Source organism: Falco peregrinus, chromosome 1 (genome assembly GCF_023634155.1).
Source record: "Falco peregrinus isolate bFalPer1 chromosome 1, bFalPer1.pri, whole genome shotgun sequence".
In the NCBI taxonomy this organism is placed as follows: Eukaryota; Metazoa; Chordata; class Aves; order Falconiformes; family Falconidae; genus Falco; species Falco peregrinus.
In genome coordinates, this window is record NC_073721.1 from 124,804,530 (window position 1) to 124,829,266 (window position 24,737).

The 24,737-nt window shown below is 45.1% G+C and overlaps 2 protein-coding genes across 4 annotated transcripts in view; one reads left to right on the plus strand and one right to left on the minus strand.

Moving 5' to 3' along the window:
* Positions 1–82: 82 nt before the first annotated feature.
* On the plus strand, positions 83–19,329 carry RAB11A (RAB11A, member RAS oncogene family). The gene is made up of 5 exons (XM_055815701.1): positions 83–240; positions 8,171–8,366; positions 9,326–9,519; positions 10,513–10,593; positions 17,582–19,329. The coding sequence occupies exons 1-5, from the start codon at positions 201–203 to the stop codon at positions 17,719–17,721; spliced, it is 651 nt and encodes a 216-aa protein (XP_055671676.1). The 5' UTR covers positions 83–200; the 3' UTR covers positions 17,722–19,329.
* The window catches only part of MEGF11 (multiple EGF like domains 11), a 288,733-nt gene continuing 283,130 nt past the window's right edge, over positions 19,135–24,737 (minus strand). For all 3 annotated transcript variants that reach the window (XM_055815691.1, XM_055815687.1, XM_055815686.1), the window contains one exon: positions 19,135–24,333. In XM_055815691.1, the coding sequence (XP_055671666.1) occupies positions 24,173–24,333 (161 nt within the window). In that variant the 3' untranslated portion in view covers positions 19,135–24,172. The remainder of the gene's footprint in view (positions 24,334–24,737) is intronic.

The window sequence follows — 24,737 nt, forward strand, 5'->3', positions numbered from 1 at the left end:
ACGCGCCGCTCCCCCTCGCCGCACAGGCTCTTTAAGGCCGGGGTGGGCGCGGCGGCGGCCCTGCCCCCCCCGGAAGTAGTTTCGCGCCGCCGCCGCGCTGCCCCGGAACCACCCGTCCTCCGCGGAGGGCGGAAGCGCTGCGGCGGCTGCAGGGAGGGTCCGGCTCCCGCTCCCAGTGCTCGGCCTCGGCGCACCCCACCATGGGCACCCGCGACGACGAGTACGACTACCTCTTCAAAGGTAACGGAGGCGCCGGGCCCTCCCTGCAGCAGCCGGTGGGGTCACCTTCCGCAGGGGGTCCCGGCCTTGGCGGGGGGTGGCGAGAGGCCTCCTCACGGCGCGACCTTCCGGCGGGCGCCGCTCCCCGTCGCTGCCCCCCGCGCAGCCCCGGGGACGGGCCCGGCCCGCGGCCGCCGCTCCGCTGAGGGAGCAGGCCGCCGGGGTGGGGCGGGGGGCCGCGGGCGGCTCTGTGCCGGCCTGGCGGGGGCTGCGGGGCGGCGGGACGTGTCGCTGGGCCCGGACGCGGCGGGGTGCTGGGCCCCGCTGCCTGCCCCGCCACCAGAATGTCCCGTTGGGGCCGGTGTCCATGGCGGGGCCGCGCTTGTGCGGGGCGTCTGCGCCCTTCGGGGCCCGAGGCGCCGGCCGCCCTCTGGGCTGGCGGGCGGGGATCGCTGGAGGCGATGCCCAGGGCTGATAAGGAGTATTCCCAGTCCTTTTTAATAGCTGGAAGAGGAAGGAGAATTGAGTTATGCGCTCAGCGTTGGTAGATGATGCAGCTAATTTAATAAAGCGGGATTATTTACTGCTTTCTGCACTCTGAGCTCTTCACGAGGGGCGACTGGAGCTGCTGTTTCACACCCTGTGATCCCGCGTCCTGCCCTGGCACCCGGCTGGGGGCAGGGGAACCTTCCCCCCCTTTTCCTCCAGGGCTGGTGGTGCCCTTGCAGTCAGCCCTGCCAACGCAAGTTGGGTTAAAGTGTTGCGGCTTGTAGTTAACTACCCAGTTTTTGCTCCCTGCAGAGTAAAATACCAGCCTGCTGTAAAAAGGTTCGTAAAGCACGCTGTGAACTGTGTATGGAAATGCTGCTGGTTTGAGGTTGACAGTCCAGCTTCTTAAGTCCTACTCTAAAAGCAAGCACAGTATTGTAGAAAGTAGGGTTTTTATTGCAATGGTATTGTGAATTCGAATTTAGGATTTAGAGTATTTCTTACTGCATTGTAATGGTGAGGGACCCAGTGCTTTTCATCATGAAACTTAGGTAAAGAAAAACATCAAGTGTGTTCTTTCTGTACCCTTAAGCTCATGTAATAACTTTGAGGAATTACATTCTTTTTTGTTGCCTGTTTTATCCAATTGCCATGTGCAAAGTGGCATTATTTCTAACTGTAAATCAGTCATCTGCACTGCTATTAAAATAAAATCAGGAAGTACCCAGAAATGCCTTTTCTCTCAGCTTGCAGCGTTGGCAAGGGCCTTGCTGACAGCTTAACTTAATTGCATCAAGCAATCTTACTGTAGGTACTCATGTGTATGAGTTATCAAAACCATTGCATTATTTTTACTTGTTCATACAGTTTATAACTAATGCTTTAGCTGTGAAGGCCTAGGAATATCAGTGATGCAGGGTTTGTTGGGAGAGGTCCTATCTTTCATTAGGCCTGCTTCCTTATGTAATTGGAAGATAATAAAGTTGTGATCCAGTTACGTGGAAAAGTGCAAACCTAGTTTAATTGGTTGCCCTTTCTAAAGCTTTTTCTGTTTAGACTGGTTTATAGAGGCTCTTGGGAGTTCAGGGAATGCTTTGAAAATGGTGTTATGAAGGTGAGTGATTCAGGCTTTGCAAAGCTGGAGTAGACTGCAGGAAGTTGATGCAGTGTCACGTAACTGGGATTAATGTGGCAGCTGAAATAACATGACAAATGCAGAGTAATACAAATTGTGGAAACTTCTGTAACTTGCCAAAGGTGACGGTTGTTCTGAACAAGCTGTCACCACTCTGGAATGATCATGAAATTACTGCAAGTAGGTCTCGGAAATGAATGTCTCTTTACCAGGTGCTGGTCAAAAAGGCAAGGGGTAGGTAAAACCTCTTGGAACAGGAAATGAAAACTCAGGGGGAATGTTCAACTGATGTTTGAATCTGAAACATGAGCATCTTGGGGATTGAGGGGAAAATACAGGCAGGAATGGGTATATCCATTTTGAAAGGGATATTGTAGAATTAAAAAGATGGAGAAGGGCATCAGTATAATCAGGAGAGAGAACTAATAGATTCATATCCCATATACTGAAGTGATCTACAACTTTATCAAAATTAAAACAGTGATTGATAAGGGCAAATAGGGGAAGTTATCTACTGGTTTTGTCACAGTTTCTCTGGATATCTGTAATGCTGCTTTTATTGAGCAGCAGGCGAAAACAAAAGGACATAAAAGTCCCACAGATGTATATGTAAATTGAGTGCTGCAGTGCCATAAATACTACAGAGGGGTTTGAAAAGCTACAGAAATTTACAGAGGAAGAGAAATGTCTGTTGGAGCATTTCAGTGCAATGGTTTCAATGACAAGCCAGAAGGTATTGCTTGTTTGAAGATTCAGGGGCTTGCTAGGGCAAAGATTAGCTTGTTGTGTTACACGGAATGTTTCTCAGACATCGGTTGCTGACAGTCAGACTGGGTGTTGGTCTGTAAGGACACTTAATCCAGTAGGACAGTGGTTGTGGGTTTATGAACTTGAAGGGACATGGTAGGTTGGTGGGACTGAGTTCAGGGTTTGACTTGGTTTAAAGTAATTGGGTGATATTCTCTAGTCTAAGCTGTCTTTTATTACTCTTGAGTTAAACTGTCATGTGTCTGTGAGACCTGGTTTTGTCCTGTCAGCCACTGACAGCAGCTGTATGTTGTAATCAGGCTGCCTTTGCTGGTGGGTGTAAGCTGAGCCCACCTATGTTACCATACAATAAAATCGAGTACCTGTTACAAACTACCCCTCTCCTGACCCTGCCTGCTTCAGCACAGGCTAAAGCCTAAGCCTAGCTTGTAAAGAGGCAGCTTCTGGCAATTTTTTCTTGTCCAGCTGCACGTGTCTTTGTAGTCTTCACTACTTTTGGGGTTTAGCTGAGAACAGTGCCTACTGTTTGCGTTTGAAGACATGCAAGACCTATGAAGTCCAGTTTGTAGGAATTTTGCTCTAATTTTAATGGGAGGGAAATATAATGGCAATATAAGGATATTACTTTATTTAATAAGTTAAGCCTGGCTTAAATGCAGGAACTTTTTACTCTCTTTGATTAAAGTAATGTACTTGCAGTAGATGAAGAGTTATCACAGTAACCCTCACTTGTAGATGTCGTCTGTGTTTTCTATGAACAAAGCTTGAGAAGGTTATGTCTGCACCTTGACCATCTGGACACTCTGGATTTGGGGTCAAGCTTCTCATTTCTGAATATTGACCTGACTTGTGGTGACATTCAGCTTATTGTTAGGAAAAACATTTTTGACTGTTTCCTACTTTGCATGTTATTTTCTCCAGCTTTTCCCTTTGATATTGAGGAAATGCTCTGAAATGCAATAAACTCGTTGCTTTGGGTTTTAAAAACCACATTTTTTTCCTTGTTTGTTTTGTTTAGAGAAATTTGTAGGGAAAAGCGGTTGCGTGACGCCTTGGTTTTTACAATGGTAGCAGGCCCTTTGCCTTCACTGTGTTAGATGTGGAGCCCTTTTGTGCCATAACCTGCCAGTTTAGACATTTTACTACAGAGGCATTTGGAGGCCCAGCTCTGCATTACGTGTAGTATGTACAGGTAGTAAACAAGCCCTACCCTGAAGTGCCTTTGAGATGCCAGTTCTCTGCGACAGGAAGTGGGTGAATAAAGCAGGGGGGCACGGGTGAGGAGGGAGATTAATATAGGACATGATCGTGTTAGGTTTGTCAGCAGCTACTTACAAGATGTAGAATCAGGTCATCTTACTCTGGTTTCCTTTAAACTCCAACTGAAGTGGGCAGGAAGAGGTGTTCGTCAGCGGGTTCTTCTGGGGGCCGTGAAGACGTGTCCAGGTTCTTCATTGCTGCGCCTCTTAATAGCTGAGCTCAGTGTAGAGATGAGGCCTTTCAGACATTGTAGTTCCCTAGTGCTGGTGAGCTTGTTTTAAATCGTGTAATGTATGACTTGTGTAGCAACTTTTATCATAGACAATACAAGCTAGTGATGCTGGACTTTCTATTTTCAACCTGATTAGGTTGTCTGTAATATACTTCATGAGATAATTAAAGTATTTTCTGAAAACTTCAGCTAAAAGGTTTAACAGAAATAAAAATTGGGTGAGTGAGCTGGAGTGTTGGTGAAAAATTAATAATCCTTTCTTGATGTAGTTCTCGAAATTGCTTTTTATGCAACTTAGGAAATTGAATTCTTATTTTGGTCTTCTACAGAAATAAAACTGGAGTTACAGAATGAAATTTATGCAGTAGCATAGACTTCATACTTTTTTATTTTTTTTCCCCCCTCCACCAAATACTTGTCTTAAACCTTTTGGGGTGGTAAATGCTGTAGATAGTCAAATGCGCTGATTTGAAGAGCAATGCTTGCAAGTATTGAACTCGCTGATCAGTAAACGAGTAAGAATGACCTGCCTAGTAGCAGTCACCTGGGGCAAGGAGATCACTTTCATGATTTCCACAATGTGCCAATACAAATCTCCCTTGATTGTGAAGCTTTCTAAGGCGCTGCTGCTGTAAGGGAAGGTTATTGATGGAGGTTTACAAGAGTAGATCCTGTTGCTGAACTTGCTTGAATGTTTCCTGTAGACCTTCCTCCTTGCAGCGCTGATGTAGTAAAGGAATTTGCTGATGATGCAAGGTGAGTGGTGCAGGAGAAAGTCGGAGTGCAGCACTGGAAGGGCCGTGTGCTTATGAGGACTACCATCCCCCAAATCAGGTGGGATTCAGGATGTAACATTTTATGCCTGGGGACTTACAGGAGTTTGGCAAAGTAAAATTTGCCAACTTAAAGCTAGAACAGTTAGGTCTGATCCCAGGTTGAGCCATCAAGGTGTCAGGAAAAGGTAATTCTAGCTCTAGGTATGCCTGGTAGAGATGGAAATAGTAAATTTCCTGTATATGTCACAGGGAGACCTTGCTTAGAATGATGTGTACAGTTCTCACTGTGTGGAAAAGAAATTAAAAAACTTCTAGGGAGGATGTTTGGGGAAATGGACTGTCTGTTTATAAGGAAACATTTGGGGACTTGGCTTATTTAGCTAGTAGAACAAAGCCGAGAGAAGATGGGGTTGCTTTCTGTAAATACCCCAGTGTAAACACCACTGGGAGTAGAAACTAATAAGCTAATGGACAGTGCTGGCACATGAACACCACCATCAGCTGACCGCTAATTTCTTCTGAAAATTAGAAGGCAATTTCTAACCATTAGGAGTGAGCTTCTGGAAGAAAAGCCCAATAAAAGTATGTGTGCAGGAACAATTAGCTTTAACGTGGAACTAGATAATGTCATTTCCCTCCCAGAAACTGTTTGCCTGGGAGTTAGAATAGGACTCAGACATCCAGGGTCATTCCTGCTCTGTTTGTATGCTAAGAATATAATACCTGGGAACACTGTGTAGTATAAAGCATCAAAATGAGGTAATTTGATAAGGAAAGCAAGCTTAAAATTAATAATACAGTCTGACTGGCTGTTAAAGCTGTTTTAGTTCATAATTGTATTCAAAGGGTCATACTTGCTCAGACTGGCAGAAATGCAGAAAATGTGAGGGGCCATAGGTGCCTGCTGACACAGCAAGCTGTTCTTGTGTCCGCATTCAAGAGGAGCTGCATTGGCCTAATTAAGTAGAAGAAATAGCTGACTTCAAGGAGGAGAGTCTAATATTTTCCACTTTTAACTGGGACATATTAATCTGGTGCAGGAAACCATTCAGAACATAAGCAGCATGGGATTCAGACAAGGTAAGGAAAAAACCCACACCTGGTGGTGGAATTAAAATGATCCGTCTATTGTGAAATGACTTAAAGCTGTGCTTTGACATATGCACTGAACAACAGAAATATGTTTGAGTGGAATACTTGACAGGTATATGGTGCATCCTGTTGGGAAAAGGAAATTACGTATGTGTATTGCTTTTCCTGTTTAGAGAAGTTTTCAGCCGCTGCCAAAGCTAGTGCTGGGTGATAGCAGGACTGAGGTGTGCCTCCTAGGAACTTAATTAGAACATGTCCCAGTGAATACAAATGCGATGTCATCTAAAGCCATGGCCTAAACCTGCCAAAATTGTATAAAGAACTTATTTGCTATGGCGGTTTGCCAGGTGGTGACGATGCAATTAGGTGCCCTGTCCCCTGCACCAAATTCATTAGTTTAGCATCTTCTGTGCCGGCAAGGCTATTCAGCTGTGTCAGGGCAGCCGACACTGAACAGTGCTGACCTGTCACGTAGGAAAGCAGAATCCTGTTTGCATTCAGCACATGTGCTTGCCACCTACCTGCACTTGTGATCTTCATAAACAGAAGTGGTTAACAGAACCACTCTGTGCTTTGTGCAACTTCTGCAGCTTGGCCGGCTGTGTGCTGAGTCAGCTGGCAGGGGAAGCTGGAAAGATGTTTATTTTGATGAAGTATTCTCCACAAGGCTGTGTTTGAAGCTAGCATTTGCTGCAATTTTCATTTTGTCCAGGGTGTTTAAAAGGTGCTGCTCTGCCCTTAAAGTCAGAGAGAATCCCATTTGCCAGAATTGTTTTATGTTATTTGAATAGAGGATGGCGTTCAGAGGGCTGCTGTGTGGTGCAGCAGCAGATGGGAGTATTTGCACTGTGAGACTAAGACTCCTCGGGGAGGGTTCTCACGTGATTTAAGTGTTTGGTGCACTCATTCCTCTGTTGTACCACACAGAATCTTTAACACCGTGCTGCAGTGTCTTAACTAGTATGTGATGTATGTTACTGAGTAGGTATTTCTGTTGGGTTGTTTTTTTCCAAAACAAGCATAGCCACAACTACCTTTTTTTTTTTTTTTTTTGTCGTCGGAGTGTACATTCTTTTGCTTGGACTGGCATTGATTCATTGCCACATGTAAAAGTTATCAGCCTTCCTTCTCAAGGTTCTTACTTATCCTCTTTTTCTTCCATTTCCTGCTGTTAGCAGTTCAGTACCTTATCTTCGTAGGATCATCCCGAAAGGCTTCTGTTGGTGTGGTTCTGGGTTGTGAATGTTTCATCCAGTGACCTGCATCTTGGTAGTGAGTTTTTAAGTTACACTTAAACTTGCACGTTTCAACTCAGCATTACAGGATATTGCAGCAAATCCTCACGATGCTTTTTTTTTTCCTGTAGGAACTGGACTTTAAACCTTCTGTCAATGTCTTGTCAAGCATAGCTGAATCCTTCCAATTAGTTTGCTGGCACTGGTGCCATGATGAGCCAAGCTGAGCTAGGGAAGGGGGAGTGCGTGGTGGTTCTGAGGCCTAGCAATGCCCAGCAGCATTTTAGGGCAGTTTCAGGCTCTGGCCTCAAATGGCCGGTAGTTGCAGCAGCAGAGGATGACTGTGGAAGGGCACAGTGCTGTAGCTCAGCTAACATTTTGAACTGTCCATCAGGGTGACGGTGGTCTTGTGGGTTTCTATGGGTTTGGTTCTTTTTTTCTATTCATAAATTTTTCTTTTCTATTCCTTTTCCCCAGTTAGGGAACCTGCTTTCTGCAAAGGTAAAGAGAGTGTAAAATGAAGGCAGAGTCTGCTGCTTGCCCTATGTTTTAGACTTCTTCAGCAAAACGGATTTCTGTTGCGTGGTGTAGATTTTTCATTTTGTTTTTTTAGCTTGAGTGTTGTTTCGAGGATGTGAAATACATGAAAAACAATTCCCAACTTTTGGAGTGACAACCATGCATATTCTTCCTGGAGGAGGAATGTTCTTTCATGTTGGGTAGAGGAGACTGAAATGTAACAAGTAAAAGTCAAGTCTAATGTCTGTTCAAAATGCTGCTGAATGTGATGGCTCTGTTTCTCTAGGAATATCAAGACTTGGACAGTAGGCCTGTGACAAGGGTAGTGGTTTTGCCACTGTTTTCCTTCATGCTTCATTCTGGAAAATAAATGTTTATTGCAGGTGATTATCAATGTCTTATCTACATCTGGAATCTGATTCTTACGTCCTTTTTTGTCTTGTAGTTGTACTTATTGGAGACTCTGGAGTAGGCAAGAGCAACCTTTTGTCTCGATTCACTCGCAATGAGTTTAACTTGGAAAGCAAAAGTACCATTGGAGTAGAGTTTGCAACAAGAAGCATTCAAGTTGATGGGAAGACAATAAAGGCTCAGATATGGGACACGGCAGGGCAGGAGCGATACCGAGCTATAACATCAGCGTAAGTGATAGTTTGTATGGCTGCAGAGAAGCTTTTGCCCAGGAGGGTAATTCTGGGCCTTTCTGATTCCTCAGAAACTGCAAACAGGGGGTGTTTTTCTATTTTATCGAGTAATATCCACAACTTATGGTGGAAAGAAGGTTAAATACTATTCAGCCCAGAAACTTGATACAGTGTGTGCTTGCGCAAACTGATTTACTTCTCAGTGCTCTCATGATGTGTAACTGGAAGCAAGACAAGCCTAGAATGCAGACCTTTGAGAGACTTATTTCAATGCAAGCACTTGATAAAGTAATATCAAGTGTTTAAGGAGGTTTTATCAGTGGTAGCTAGGACCAGAAGCCCTCCTGTAGCAGCAAGGAAAGACTGCAAGACTGCTCACTTTGCACACTTTTTTTAATTCAAAAAGAACAGCGTGGGAAAAGCTGCATTTCAGTAAAGCTGGAGGGGATTGCAGGGTGGGAGAACACAGCCTGTTTGTTTTTGTATGTGTTATTGTGCCTCTCTGGTCTGAAAGGAGATCAGCTGTGGCCTTTTATAAAGGGAATAGAGCCGGTGGACGTTTTTATGATCAGTGAGTCGTTCTAAAGTCTTTCTGTCACTATGGGCCGTGCACCCACAGTGATGGGTGGGGGACTTTTCAGGAGTGGGTCAGAGGTTGAAGGCAACAGTAGTTCCCCACAGATTCCAAAGCTTCATTTTTGGGATACAGGGTTCTCCCCACAAACACAAGCTTTGGCTTACTCCCTAGACTCCAAGCTGCCCTGGCTGCTCTGGTGGTTCTGTGGCATAACCCTGGTCTGGATGCTCTACGTGGCTGTTTGAAGTCCCATGTAGCTTGGTTCTGGGTATTTTTTGTTTAGCTGTCTTAGTAATAGCTACTTCCCATTACTGCACAGTAACTTACTGCTTCTAATCGTGTTTCTCGCTGGTTCTCTAATGTGCCTTTTCACCCACAGGTACTATCGCGGAGCTGTAGGGGCATTATTGGTGTATGACATTGCTAAGCATCTTACTTACGAGAATGTAGAGCGATGGTTGAAAGAGCTGAGAGACCATGCTGACAGCAATATTGTGATCATGCTTGTGGGGAACAAGAGTGACTTGCGCCACCTGAGAGCGGTCCCTACAGATGAGGCCAGAGCTTTTGCAGGTTGGTGAATTCAAAATAATGTTCTAATGCTGACTGTCTGGGGAATCTGCCTACCTTGTCTTAGATACAGGTGAGTGTGCTGGTAGAATGAAAAAGAGTGCTGCTGGTGATGTTCCTGTGTCACATACTGATGTTTGCCCCTTTATAATTCAGCCAAAAAGGAAGCCTTTAGAATGTGCTTGCTGACGTGGTGTAAAGAATCAGCAAGAGGCACTTGAAGGTTTTAAACCAGATTTATTCTCTTGCCTATGCATTGCTACTCTTGCAGAAACTGCCCATGGTTTTAGGTTTGAGTTTCTTGTATGGTGGGTAGCTGTGCACCTACTTGTATACTGCCTTCTTTGCACCAACTGATCTGGAGCCTTTGGCAGATGCCCATGGCTGAACAGACTTCCATTAAACTGGCTTTCCAACTCTTGTTACATAATGATCTGTGAAAAAAAATATAATTCTGGCTTCTGTAAATCTTGCCTTGTTTTAGGCCAGATTTCTTTCATTCAGGAGTGTAGCTGGGTTTCTTACATTAAGGCTTGCTGTAGCTGCGTTTGCAGAGATTACGGCCTGTGCTGAGGATCCCTGCCTGCAGGTGGAAGACACTCATTCCCCTGGCGGGGCTAGGGCTAGCCCTGCTAAATAAAATAAGCTGCCATGACATACTAGCAGGTGGGAGGTGGAGAAACTTGATGAAGTTAAAGAAAATCCCGGAAGCTTCATTACACAATTCTTGAAAGTGCAACAAATTCTCACTTTCAGTGACGCGGGGAGATGTGCCTCAAAGTAAAACAGCACTGGGCTGATCCCCCTGTGCTCGGGAATCAGTCTAAATTCTAGTGGTGGTGTTGCTTTCGGATCACGTAAGGGGGAAAACCCCACAACTTGATACCTGTGCATCTCATCAGAAACACTGCACATATAATCTGGAACAGAAGTTCTTCCAGATGTAAGACAGATATGTGATGTACCCCTCTAATTATAGCATTTCTGTCCACACAGAGAAGAATGGTTTGTCATTTATTGAGACATCTGCTTTAGACTCTACAAATGTGGAAGCAGCTTTCCAGACTATTCTGACAGGTGAGTCATCTAGTGCTTTGTGTTTCAAGGGGGAAGGGCAGAAGGCTGCTCAGATATGATGCAAATAGGCATTTCTTTGCCTATAAAGTGTTTAAGATTTTGCTATTTAATCATTCCTCACAGCTGTAAGATTTGAAGTCCAGTTTTGAAGTGTCACAGTTGAAAGGCCAGCCTTGAACTAGGCTGACTAGAAACCTGGGGCAGATCAAAGTGAACAAGGATTCGTTCCCGAGTTCGTTTCAGTTTCCCATTTGTGTACGGTATAGGGAGTGCCCACGGGAGAGAATTGGCTCATGCAAGCAGCAAGTTAAACAGCCATTGTTTATCAGAGGAGAAGTCAATCTAGTTTTTTTCCATCTTTAATGGTAACCATAGCAGTTGCCAAGGGAAGAGGGATGAAAGTGTAGAGATCCTTCCTTTGAACAATACTGCTACTGGTAGTCTGAGACATAGTGACTCCTGAACTGCAGGTTAGTCATTGTCGTTGCGTTTAATAGTCCTGGCTGGACTTTTGGCCTCTGGAACATGTGATTGCAGAGTGCGCTGTGTTTTTTATGCTCTGTGGATAAAGTACTTCCTTTTTGTTTAAATCCATCTTTAGATATGCAAAACTTGTTAAGACTCTTGAGACATTGAACTACAGCGACATGGGGGGCCTTAACTTAACCATGGCTTATAAAGGATAGGGTAGGAATTCACAAATTGGCATGGAAATCACTAGTTCTTGTGGGGGACTTGTGTTACTGTGTACCCTGTTGCCTGTAGCCAGGGCATAGTGGAACGACAGCGGCGTGCATGCCTTTTGAGCTGTCATCATTCCCTGCTTTGGCAAATGATTCTCTAAATCTCTACTCTTGGTCTTGAAAACACCTGAGAGACTCCTCTGTTCTGGTATGTCTCAGTTCTAGAAGTGCCAGGCAGTGTTTCCATTTTCTCCAAGTGCCTCCAACATGTTTCCCAGTTGCAATTTTAAACGCCCTCCTTTCTGATGTAGCATGTGCCGGGCTACGTGATGTGCTTGGTGTGAGGAACAGCCCCACTTTCTAAACTGTGTGTCTCTGTTAATCAGATCTCATCGCCGTGACGTTGGCACCTCGTTAGTTTTGGGGTTTTTTTTTTTCCTCTTTGCTTGCTAATTTAGACATTCTATTAAAAATGCATCAAAAAGGACTTGTTAGCCATACTGGAACATGCAGGTGAGGAGGCAGCGAGGAAGCTATTTACTGTAATAGAAGTATAAATTCTGTACAATTTTTTGAGGAGTTCGAAATGCTTTATGAGCACCCTAGCAGTGAAGAGAGTTGTTAGGATGCTGGCGTGTTACCTGCCTGTGTCCATCTGTTTGTTGTCTTATTAGTTGTAAGAGGCCGCTGAGAGGTTCTGGTTGTATTGTGGTCTTTGCAGTGGATCCCCAAGCAGTAGTGCTCCTGCCCATATACTAGCAAAAAAGTGTGTCCGTGTTAGATGAATAAACAGTGCATGGGGATGCCTGTCATCTTGTTGCTTCATACAGTGCTGGGACTAAAAGTTTGAGTTTGTTTCCTCTTTAGCTGCACCATGTGGTTCCCTTTTAACTTCAGTGTTGTCATCTGGTTGTAATTCAACATTGCACAATTTTTTTAATTTTTTTTTTTTTTAGAAAAAGAGATGTTGGCTTATACATTTACTCCCTACATGACTAATTAATTACTAATGCCGTCAAGAGGGTGGATGGTTAAGGAGTGGCTGAACACCATGGTATCTGGGGTGCCTGCTGGACTTCCTGTTTTCTTCATGGGCCTAAAGGCAGTCCTGTCAAAAATGCTCATGAATTTGGGCATGGAATTTCAGGAGAAAGACATTTTTGTTGCTTATTTGTAATTGCTAAAACCTGAAGCGTCTTCCATTTATGCATATGTCCTTGGTTGTCACCTGTTTCCTCTCAGGAGCACCTAGACTGAACTTTGAGGTCAGGTTCTGGCCAAATGTGCTGTGTGTAATGTGGAACAAACAGCCTCTCTGCTTGTTGTTTCAGTTTTCAGAGGGGATCAGGGCCCTCAGATGAAGGTTAGTTAATAAACTTTCATACTTATGCAGCAACAGCACTAAGAAAACAGAACTGGAAATATATCAGGCACTGTTTACCCCTTCGCTGGTGGGCAGTGGTGGCTGTCATAGTCAATACACGCCAGTCACCTAATTGCGCCCATCACCCGTTAGACCGTTCTGTTCTCTAACAGTGATGGCTGAAGGGGTGGAAAGTTTCCTGCATGCCCTGGGCTGGTGCTTTACTTCAGCAGAGCTGTGTGACCTCAGATGATACGCTGCCGTTGCCATGGGGAAGCAGTTCACCTCTTGGGCACAGGCTAGGCTGTTTCTTTATCTCTTCTCGCATGCTTCCACTAGTACCTTTTATTCCAGAAGTTACTTGGGATTTTAATTTGTGGAGGTTTGTGTTTTTTTTTTTTTTTATTTTCCCCTGGATGAATTTTTCTGTAAGGGGAGCAGTCTGTAACGGAAGAACAAGTGATTAAAACTTGCCCTTGGTGGACTCTGACAGATTGCTGAGGCTGTTGCTTTTCCACAAACATCAATGTTCCCTGTGTGTTGCTGTGGCAGTATTTTGGGTAAAGAGCTCCTGGGTTTGCGGACAGGATCCTTGTTTAGGAGGGTTTGGTTCAACTCTGCTGGAAGAAACACTTCTGCTGATTAGTGGGCATGTGGCTCACTCCAGACAGGAGCTCCTGTTTCAGGGAGATAAAGATGAAGTAAATAATGCATTAACAGCAGGTTGGCTCCATCTCGGCTGTGACTGGCATGCTAAGGACGAATGTTCTGCCAATAGACTTCTTGATAACACTTCACAGCTGGCTTTTTCTGTTAATGATTTGCTTTGGAGGAAAGAGGGGAGCAGTCATCTGCGGAATGTCATTTTCGGAGTGACCCTGCAGAATCATGGATCGCGTGTATTTGGCCAGGCTGCCTCCAAGCATAGTGCCTGCAGGTGGAATGCTCACTGTCCTTTGAAGAAGGAAGCTGGTAAAGCCAACAGGCTTTTTTGCCCACAGGCTGTGGGCGGAGGTGGCTGGCAGAAGGAGGGGCAGGGCACGCTGCCGCACCAGCTCTGCTAGTATTTGCAGTGCTGGGAGCTGCACCACGGAGACATCCCAGGCTGCTCCCAGTGCCTTTCACACAGCTGCTTAGATCTCCCCTGATACAGGGTGTCACAACTAAGGTCTGTAGCAAAACTCCTTTCTCCTGCAGCCCTACTGAAGCTGGTCTGGTTGGGACAGTGTTGGAAACTTGTAAGAGTACTTCCCTTGGAGGTGTAGCAGGGTCTGTGTTAAGCTTGTCCACACCTGGATTCTCAGGTTAAGCCACTTTGAATGGATGGCTTTGGGCATAGGAAATACGAACCCATTATAGTTAGAAAAGCCTAAGTGTGTGTTCTGCTGTTACACTTCCACTGTACAGGTGGAAGAAGGGGGAGGAAGCTTTTCTTGCCTCTACCTGTATTACAGAGGACTTTTAGAGGGGGGGTATGTCTTGGATCTAGTGGGCTTCCTGTCCTGCTGTGGATTCCAGATGAGGTTTTGGGGACCTTTTCCTTCTGTGGCTTAGAGTAATGGTCCCTATCCAAATTCTTCTGTTGCAAGATGTCTAGACTCTAAGGGCTGATTGTTGTGCACACAAAGCTGCTTTATATCATCTGGCAAGTAGGAGAGACTGGTATTATAATCCTAGCTACTCGGAGCATTCACAGCAGGATAAACCATCCTTAAAGTAAACTGGAGTCTGCCTCTGTTCCCTGCCTGGCTCTGTACTGTCTCTATTCCTGCACTGCCTTCTGCCGTGGTTTCATCTCTAAGGAATCCCATCTCCAAGGAAACACAATCACAGAGCATTAACATCAAAAAACCTAGGGATTTCCTCGTTTGTTAGCTCTGTACACCTGAGAATGAATGAAACGCTAGTGCAGGCTGAGCGGACAGGGTCTGGTCAAGCTCCTCCTAGGCAGCAGTGTCACTTTTTCCCAGCCATCTTTACAGTGCAAGGCCTGTCTCACACAGTTACCAATTATGCAGTGATGCATTCTGTGAATGTGTTCTTAATAAGGTCTCATTCAGTTACTGAGCCGAGCATAAAATGTAGTGTCTTCATTAAAAAGCGCATGTCTTCATTAGCCTGGCGTTCCTCTGTGCAGACCAGTTTCTGTGTATGCCTCTGGGCAGTTCGCTCCAGTGAGAGCAGGTTTAAGCTGTTCCCGCCTCCCCTTTCACACCAGCACAGCTGTGTGGTGAAGGAGCATGCAGCTGCTCCAGGGAAATGCAGGTTTTAGCCATTTAGGCTTTTAGGGCAGTACAACGTGGCTGCGCAAAGGTTTGCGCTGCAGAGGAGGGAGAAGCAGCAGCAAGCAACTCCTTGGGGCTTGCTGTGAGTTGGTTAAAGCAGCACAGCTGCTACATGTCCTGGCAGGGTTGCTGGGGAGGTGGTGGAAGTGGGGACATGGAAATGCCTTCCCAAGCCAGAGGGGATAGACCCTTCATCAGCAGAGAAATCGGTGCTGTTAGGATTGTTTTTAAGGCTTCAGGGCTGCTGCAAGGTGAGGGTGTTAAACAGAGGGCACTGTTCAGATTCCTTGCTCATAGGGCTGGAGGAAGTGTGTGACAGCTCATGTTAGGGACGAGTATGAACTTGTTCAGGAAGTTCTCTGGAAAACTGAGAATTGCTGCTGAAAGTGCTACTGGAGAGTTTCTGGTAATGGAGGTGGTGAGAGCTTTCTGCCAATGACTGGGAGCAGGCAGCGTTCTGCACTTGGGGGTAAGCCGGCTGTCTGCCCTGTGCTGGGGCAGGGCAGTGGATCAGAAAACTTGAAGAACGCAGGGTAGGTCTTTTCCAGCTGTGCTCCTCCCACCTCTGCACCCCAGCGCTCTGCTGAGCCTTGCTGAGTGGCCTGCCACAGGGTGAAGCTGATCTTTATCTGCAAATTCCCACACCGGGTTGCAGGTGGCTTTAAAGGTCTGATTTCATGGGATTCATTTAACTTGTGAAGTTGTTTATGTGTAAGACTGTTGGAAAGAAGAGTGAACTTGAGAAAGGGTGAAATCAGAAAATCCTTTTATGTGTGCAGCTCTTGGTTGCCTCAGTGGCTTTATCTGTAACTGAACGTGTATGTAGCATCCCATCCATTTTCCTGAATGGTTTAGCCCTGTCTGAGTCTGAGCGGTCAGTTGGAGGCCCGGCAGGCAGATTCCTTCAAAGCGCCGCTTGCAAAGGTTGGTGTTGCTTCTATAGCCTGTAGATACAGCACAGTATTTACGTGACAGATTTTTATTTTGCCAACAGCCCCGTGGACGCTTGCAGCCCTGCTGCTACTTTTCCTGGGGAGCACTTGGCCTCTGTGTTGGCAGCTTAAATCAGTGCAGGCTCGCTGCGTCAAGGCTGAGGTTTTCAAGCCCTGTTTGGCAAGGACCCTTTTCAGCTCCTCGGTGCCATCTCTTCCCATTGTCATAAAAGCAGGCGCTTAGCTGTGTGCTCAGCCCTTGGCAGCAAAGAGGACCTCTCTGCACTAGGCTGCTTGCTCAATTTCCAGTACTGAAACGGTGTCAGAATGTGCGCTAAGCAGCAGCAGCTCATCAAAATTCTGAACAAAGGCTACTCACTAATGACAAAATTTCTGGTGGAAAAGATGCGTCTTGTGTTGGGGTCAGGAGAGGTGTGTGTTTGGACAGTCGTTATTCAGGCTGATAAGAGACTTCAGAAGAACTTGGACCTTTGCTTTGTTTTGCCAGAGCTGTTTGCGAGCTGTGCTCATCCCTGCTTCCCTCTGCGAGGAGTGAAGTGCAGACACTCTGCAGCCTGGGCTTACCCGGTGCCTTACGGCAGGGCAGTGAGCTGGAGTGTGCAAATCGGGTGTGGGCATCAACTGCCTTCTCTCGGGGCTCTGCTGCTTGGCAGTGCTGCTGTGTTTGTTGCCAGCACGCTTTTCTGTTGTGCAAAGTAAAATACGCGATGTTGTCATTTCGGGGTCGGCTCTTTGCTGAACCTGAAACGCTTTCAAACTTGTTTGTTAAACTGAGGTTTAGTGAGCCTGTTGTTGTTGGTGTTTTTTTTTAACTTTACTGGTTTTAAAAGTCAAATTTGCAAGTGAGTTCGCCGTGTTCTATTTTTGGTGTCCTTGATTTCCTTTCTGGGGGTGAAGTGCTACTATGTATGCTGTACTCTTTCTTCTGTGCAGCTGAAATAAGTGCTTTTGTAGTTACCCTGAGTTTATGTACAGTGAGTGCCATCAACCACTAACAAAGGCATTCCCCAGTGGGTGCCTGCTGGGGAAGGCACAGGAGTTTAACCCATGCTTTCCAATTGATGCTGCAATTTTTTCATCTGGAGTCCATATTTCTTTTCTATAGTTTTGAATTTTAGCTATGCTAACACAGCAACAAATTCATTAAAGGATTTGTGTGCTGCTTAAGGTGCTGAGTCTCCCCTTTTGGGCCCCAGTCAACCTTTTCTGAAGATTTAAAACCATTTGGGTGATAGGTGAGGTATTGTATGTGATAGGCATGCCAAGAGGGAAGCAATGGCCCTTGCAGTCCTATCAGAAATTCTGAGTGGCTGTTTTTAATCTTGCTGTTGTCCATGGGTACGTCAGCAAGCACGTGACCACTGTCCTTGGAGCCTTAAGAACCATGAGAAGGAATTGACGGGGCACATAGTTTATGATTCCTAGTAAAAAACCCCTGTGAATTCTGTCTGTTTACCAACTCTTATCTCAAGGGAAGTAAAACAGTTGTTAAAAACCTCATTTCTTTTGCAAACACATATTTTATATTTTGAATATAGAAAGCATCACAATTGAACTTCTTGTGAAACCTTCTGTGCGCTACCAATATAGTTTCAAAACTGTGGGAAATCTTTATATAATTTATGCTTGGTTTCCCCCAGTTTTAACTTTCTGATGGTGTTTTGCTGGTGTACGTGTAATGACTAGATCTTTCTCATCTTCCAGAGATCTATCGTATTGTTTCCCAGAAGCAAATGTCTGACAGACGTGAAAACGATATGTCTCCAAGCAACAACGTGGTTCCCATTCACGTCCCTCCAACCACTGAAAACAAACCAAAGATGCAGTGCTGTCAGAATATATAGAATTGTTCATTCTTTCCTAAAAGGCTGTGTATATTCCCCAGGTCCGAGATTTAAATATATTTGTAATTCTTGTGGTTACTTTCTTGTTTTTAGTTTCTGCTTATTTCATCTGAATTTTTCCATGTCTTAAACACTTTGATTTCAGTGTTAATGAATCTATTACTTCTATGTGGCTGCAGTATTTTTCCAACACTGACTTGTCGGTTTTGGTTCAGTAAATTGTTTGGAACTGAACTGATCTCTTTCCAACGTGATGCCTGCTAGTCAGAGCACAGACACCTTTAGTGAGCACTTGAAGACGTTATTCTGCTCCTCGCAAAACAGTTACTGTTGGTTGAACTAGGAAAATATCTCTGGGCAGGATAATCTTTCCTTGTCTTAAGGTGTTGTATACTGCATCTAAAGCTTGATGAAATGCCCATTGCTCTGAAGTGCAATTTTAATGTAAGTTAAATGTTTTTGGCTATATCTTCAGATTGTCAAGTTAAGGATTTTTTTTTTTTATGGAATATTATGGGGGAGAAAAAGAATTTCTTGTGAACATAGCAGCAGGGTTCTTGCTACCTGTGAAGGAGCTGTTGTGGTTTGGCACCTGCTGCAGAGGTTGTAATGTGAGGCAGAGCTGCTGGGAGGCTGGCCAGGGAGACGCTGGTGGCACTCCCACTGAGGTGCCTCTTGTGCATGAAGAAAAGCACGAGCAGTCTTAACTGATGAAGGGTCACTCCAACACTGGAACTTGCAGCGTGTTTTTGTGCTGCCCGAGACTTGGCCCCCGCAGTGCTGGTGGTATCAGGATTTGAAGATGCCTTTTTTCTTTCATGGTCCACAGACTTGAAGGGTGTTGTCACGTATTACATGCTTATTCAAATGCTTGAGTTGATGAATCAATAACTTCCACAACCTCGTCTTAGTCTCCAGTTCTGTTTCATCCAGGATTTTTAAACTATTCCAGTGGTTTGTTATATGTTCCTTAAGAGAAACATCTGGAGTAGTTTTCTTACTGGATGCGTTCCCTCTGTGGACTGTTGCTCAGTACAAATCATCTGTTCGATTTGCTTGTTCAGGGATACATGAACTGTGCCTTCTGTCACTGCGCTCACTGCATATCGCTCACTGCATATCACTCGCTGTGTGCTATTCCGAAACGCATCGTTAGTACTGAGATTTAGGGGCTATAGGTGCTGAATTTCTACAGTATTTAAAAGAGCTGTTTGTTGTATAAATGGCTGCAGTTATTTATACAATTACAGGGAACTAATTGCTTGTAGGGGAAGTTTCTCAAACTCTGATATGACCCACTTGGAACATCCAAATCTGGGTAGGCACTACCAGCTGCGTTTCATACCCAACCTTTCTGTCTTGCGGTGCTCATGATGTGTAAGGCACACAGAAGGCATTGCTGTAGTCGGTCACTTGTTTTTTGTGTTTGTTTGTTTTTTTTTTAAATCCATTTCTCCTCCTGGTATTAGTTCTGAAGATGCTATTTTGATCTGTTTGTAAATTACTTTGTATTTTATGCATGTACTGTACCTTGATTCATTATTTTTTTAGATTGATTTAAAATCTATTCATCCATGATTCTAATAAAGAATTACAGGGGACAACTCAGTGTGGTGTTGGGTGCGGTTTTTTGGGAGAACTGGGAACTGACGTGAAGGTCTTTATGTGCTGGAAGCTAGTAAGCTTCTTTGAACTGGTTCTGAGAAGATGCTGAAGTGGAAGTACACCCAGAATAGGAACCGAAAGGGTCGTGTTACATGACAGTTGCCTTCGTTATTCAGACCAGGCCTGCAGCTTTTTGGGGCTGCTGCAGTTCATAGCCATGACGGTTTGGCAGTGTCAGGGAGCTCTTGGACTCTGAGAGGTCTGTGGGTTCACTCCAGTGAAACCTCTGAATAGCTTTTACAAACCTGTCTGGGTTTTCTTGTCCATATTGTCACCAGTAAGAAACTTCTGTGGACAGCAAGGTATTGCTTTCTACAGCAAATTATTATGGCTTTGTGATCCTGCTGTGGGTCCTGCTGAAGAGGTGGTGCTCAGGCGCCAGACTGCCAGTGTCCCCAGCAGCAGCTGCCCCCGCACGTGTGGTGGCTCTGGGGACAAAGGCTATGTAGGGCCTCTTGGTATTGCAGGAGAGCGTAAGGACAAGGCGTCAGGCTGGGCCCTTGCTCACTGTGGGAGTTGTTCCCACAGCATTTTCTCTAACCAGACCAGAGCATATTTTGGAATTAACCAAATTACCGCAGCAGCCAAGTTCTAAATTTGTCAACTGGAAATGCAGGATGAGTTTCGCTTCGCTTTCTTTTCTGATTCATGTAAGCAGGCAACTTGACTTAGCTATCATGTCAGGTTTGGATTTCACGTGCTTTTATGCAAGTTGCTTCCTTCTGCAGCAAATGCAACCGTGACAAAGGCTGTGGGAGCACAGATGGCTGTTGGAGGCCGACGCCACCCCTGCCCCACGCAGAGTTTGCACGTGCTTCTTCCTTTGGTCCACAACAGAGAGTGCTGTGTGTAAGTCCTGGGCAGCTGTGAAATGGCTGTGGGTGCTGTTAGAGACAGTAAGAGCTCTTAATTTCTTTTTTTCCATCAGGCCTTGGGTGGAAATGCTGTGCAAAATCTGCTTTTGTACTTACGAACTGCTGCAACATAGAACAATGTTTTCATGCAATAGTTTGTAAAGCCTTCATAAGCCATCGACTTCTAAAGCAAAATCAAACAGAGTTTATACAGGGATGTAACTTCTTACCCATTAAAGCCTTTGCCTCGTGTTCTATGGTTTTATACTGCTTTTTCCTGACTAAGCACTGCAGTGCTGCGGCAGCAGATCCTGGCTGGCCCTGGGCTGGGTGACGCTCCTGGGACAAGAACGTGCTTCACAAAGTGCTTTGGGAGAGACAATGCAAGACATTATTCTGTCTGAACACTGACCCAACGGCATATTGTTCCTGTTCAGCTGCTGATTAATCATTCTCTTCTGTAATTGGCGTTATTTCTGCACTGAAGTGTCTCTTTTCTGCTAATAAGAGACAACTGATTATAACAGATATTGCTTTTGGGCCCTGAAATGAGCTTTTGGAGTTTCTGGGAACTCTCTATAATGCTGCAAAATGAGCTTTACTTGCCAAAAAGCTTTTGCTGTCATTTACATATTTGAATAGTCACAACCTTAACAATTCTGAAGCTGTTCAGCAAGCATCAGTGGTTCTTGTATTTGATGGGAGTTGAGGTTCTGACTCTTAAGCAGAAAGGACATGGAGTTGTTCTGATTTAAAGACATTTTTATTAAGCTAGAATTACTTATTCTATCAGTTCAAACCTGATGAATTTCCAGCTTTAAATAGCTTATTGAGTATGGCTTGTCAAATAAGAAGATTACATGCTGGGCTTTAGTTAACAAGATTTTTGGAAATATGAAGCACAAATATTGGAAAAGCTTCAGCATGTAGCAGTCAGCTGCATTGCCTGGGAGTCATTAATTCTGAAGGTGTTTCTGCTGCAAATCTATGCTCGTGATTTATTGATTAGGCTTCCTGGGAGTGCTGTCAAACCTGCTGAGGTGGCTGCCATGTGTCCTGGCTCATCACTGCAGGGGCAGTAGGGTATGCTGTGCTGGCCTGTACCCTCCAGCGCCCACCTGAAGGCAAGACGACCCGCTAGTGGCACAGAGGCTGTCCTGACACGCGCTGAATTGCATCGCGTGGAAATCGGAGAGAGACCTGGTGCTGGTACTTGCTGCAGATTGCTCTTTGTAGGTGTGCAGGATCTGGTCCGGCTGGGTTTGTGCATCATCGAGGTCTCTTGCTCAGACCCGCTAAGGTTAAACTGTTGAGGAATTGTAAGAAGGATACGTACAGAGCCAGTTACGTTTTGTTTTAAACTTAGGCGTTACTTGAAATGAACTCCAAATTACAGTCTGAATTACAGCATTGTGGTTTCTGAGAAATCCTGTGACTTCTGGCTTGTAAACCTGATGCCTCCTGTTTGGTTTTTTTTTTTTGTTGAGGGGGCAGCCCCTTTGTGACCAGCCACGTCGCCTGGAGGACTCTGACCTGTTTAAGTCTGCAAATGAGTACGTTTCAGAAAATACACACTGAGAGAAGTTCAATTTATTTTGTACAAGGTGAATACCTTTGCACAGTGAACAAATATATTACAAATCTGTCTTGCCTTAAAAAAGTATTGCCATTTTGGTGCCTATTTCCTAAGCTAATGCTAATATACAAGAAGGTACTTTTTTGTTGGTTTTGTTTTGTTTTTTTCCTGTTAAGCTCTGTGCACACTGTTGCATTTGGTTTGAAAATCCAGCTTTGAAAAAAACCCCAACTGAGCACAACTCTGCTCTCTGGAGTCTCATCGGAAGCTTTACAGCAACACACACAAAGATTGGTCAGGCCGGCAGCTGAGACTGCTTGTGCTAGGTGTCAAGGTAGGTCTCTAACGAGAGTATTCCTTACCAAACTGCCTTTCTCTTGATAGATTTGAGGTAAGTCTTTCTATTCAGGTACATAAAATATATTTCTACTGGCCCTACAAAATAATTGTCTACTTACATCTCAAATAAGGCTTTCCTGGAAAATAAAATTACTATTGCTGATCAGTCATTGGCCCCATGCACACATGCAGCATTCATGTAACTACTTATGCATTATCCTGCAACATGAAAATCTGCTGCTCTGGAAGCCTGGGGCATCTCTGGGCTCAGCTCAGCTGCCTCACTGCAGAACTGGTTTGCACAGTGGGGTTCAGAGCCGAGCCGACCACCCGCTGGGGTCCCAGCTCCTTCTGCAGCGCCGCGCCGGGGCTCCCCGCAGCCTGATACACGAGCGTGTTGCAGTGGTGCACCCAGGGGTGCTGTGCAGGTTGCGGGTGGCTCAGTACCACTGTGTGAGGGGTTTCCATCCCAGAGGTGAGGGCTGAGCCCGTCTGCGGGGACACGGGCTCGGCCCCATCAGGGTGCTCCGAGTGATCCGATGCCTGGTCTGACTCTGAGCCAGCATCAAGCTGCTGCTTCCGAGCTGGAAGGCTCCTTGTCCCCGTCCCCTAGACCAGCAGGTTACGCGAATGATCATGCTTAGAGCAAACAGATTGATGCTGGTTTCATTCTCTTCTACTTCCATCAAAGTGGTGAATGTGCAACAGAATTATTTTTTTTTATATATTTAAGAGGAAATCAACTTGCTGCTTCCACGTTTGCCTAATAAAATTACGTACTTAGAATCAATACTATTTCATGCTCAAAATCTACAAGGAACTGCTTAACGGCAAGTATTCTACTATCTAGGTCAATAAAGATCATTAAAAAAAAAATACTCATGGTGGCTTAGTCCAAAACTTTACCATGGGCCAACCCCTTGATAATTAGTTCACAAACAGGTGCTGAAAAAGAAAACCCAGTTTCAGCTCAATTTAATGACATTTCAGGTAGAATCATCAACGGATAAAGTTGCACTACATGGTAATGCACATCAAATCAAAGGGTATCACAAACGGCATGCTGTTAAGCGAATCGTGATGAGATGGTTTGTAAAGATGAGCAGACGTGTCTTAGCTTTAGGAAAGGAAACCAAACCAGGGTTAGTCTGTGCAAACCGGCTGTGTCCCCGGGCCGGGAGTGAAGGTGCATCGGTTTACACTGCCTGACAAAGCTGGTGGAATTATCTAAAAAAATAAAAGCTGTATAAGGAAAATTAATGCCTATCTGTGCCAATCAAAATACTTTATAGCTTTTTAAAAGTGTGGTAGGTTGGCTGTGAGACTCACTGTTGAAACTCAAGTCATTAGCAGAGATCAGTGGATGTTTGCCAAGATGTTACATTTTAAAAAACTGTACAGAATGTGTCTGTGCTAATACGCTTCAACTGAAATACCCTGGTACTGAATATAAGGATGAAAATCTCAGTGCTCATTACCAAGTGTGAGCTGCACAGGTTGCACATGGTGATGGCAGTAAATGAGGTTTCCAGACAGTGAAATGACAAGTTTCCCTGCTTTCATTCAGAAAAAATGTCCATTTCCATGACAAAGATGAAAATATATTCCAGTGAATTCCTAGTCACTTTGTTCCTAACAGTAAAAGGTTTCTTGATGCAGTTGGTAGTATAAGTCCGTCTACTTAGCATGTTTTTGTGTTTTATTTTACAGCAAAGCCAGGGTTAGAATACACGCCACAGAGTTTTTGCCTGGAGTATGTAGCCACCTTCCTGGGGTGATGTACTCCAGTCACACGTGGAGGAGGTTCTCGTTAGTTCCTGTTACCCATATAAAAATGTCTTTATAAATAACATCATGCAGCAGCAGTTGGCCCAGGCAGATGTTGTGTTACATTAGGTCCTTGCGTAAGACAGTCTGAAATCCCGTCAGCATCCTGCAGCGCAGAAAAGGATTGTCTTCTCTTTTGCTTCCTCAGAGTGTGTGTTTGCAGCACAGTGCACAATGAAGTTCATCCCTTTTAAGACTGCTTGTCCCAAGATGGCCCGTGCGTCGGGCTGTGCCTTACGGGGAGGAGGTCATAGTGACTAGGAATGTGACTGTTCCTAGGCAGGTCGTATGGATTTTGGAGGTAACTGGCACTCCGAGCGCGGGCGTCTTGGACCACACTGACAGTGGGCTCTGGGGAAGCAAGGAAAATGCAGTTATGGTAACTAGCAGCACTCCCAAAATGAGTTACTCGTTCATTTTGTCACAAGCACAGAACATCAGCTTCCCAAACCATCTCTTCCCCTCACAGCTTTACTGGCAGCGCACAAGGCAATGCGTGGGGCTGACCAGGGAGGAAAACACCGAACAGATCCAAGGGCAGGTAGTTCCTTCAGCCCTGCAGATAATGTCTTCAAAAGACCAACACTTCTGCACTTTCAGAATCCTGCATTGGGACTTTGCAGCAGTTTAAAAGGAGAGCACGAGGAGGGGACTGCAGCCCTCTGCTGCCAGGGCCGGAGGAGCAATTCGGTGCTGTACCACGCTCACATCCACCACCACAGCACAAGCTCCCACCGAGGGCTCAGCTTCCCAGA

Excerpts from the sequence above, each read along its gene's own strand:
- RAB11A (XM_055815701.1), top strand. The coding sequence starts at position 201 with ATGGGCACCCGCGACGACGAGTACGACTACCTCTTCAAAG. Across the intron at positions 8,367-9,325 it reads TACCGAGCTATAACATCAGC|GTACTATCGCGGAGCTGTAG; the intron begins GTAAGTGATAGT and ends TTTCACCCACAG. Across the intron at positions 10,594-17,581 it reads TTTCCAGACTATTCTGACAG|AGATCTATCGTATTGTTTCC; the intron begins GTGAGTCATCTA and ends CTCATCTTCCAG.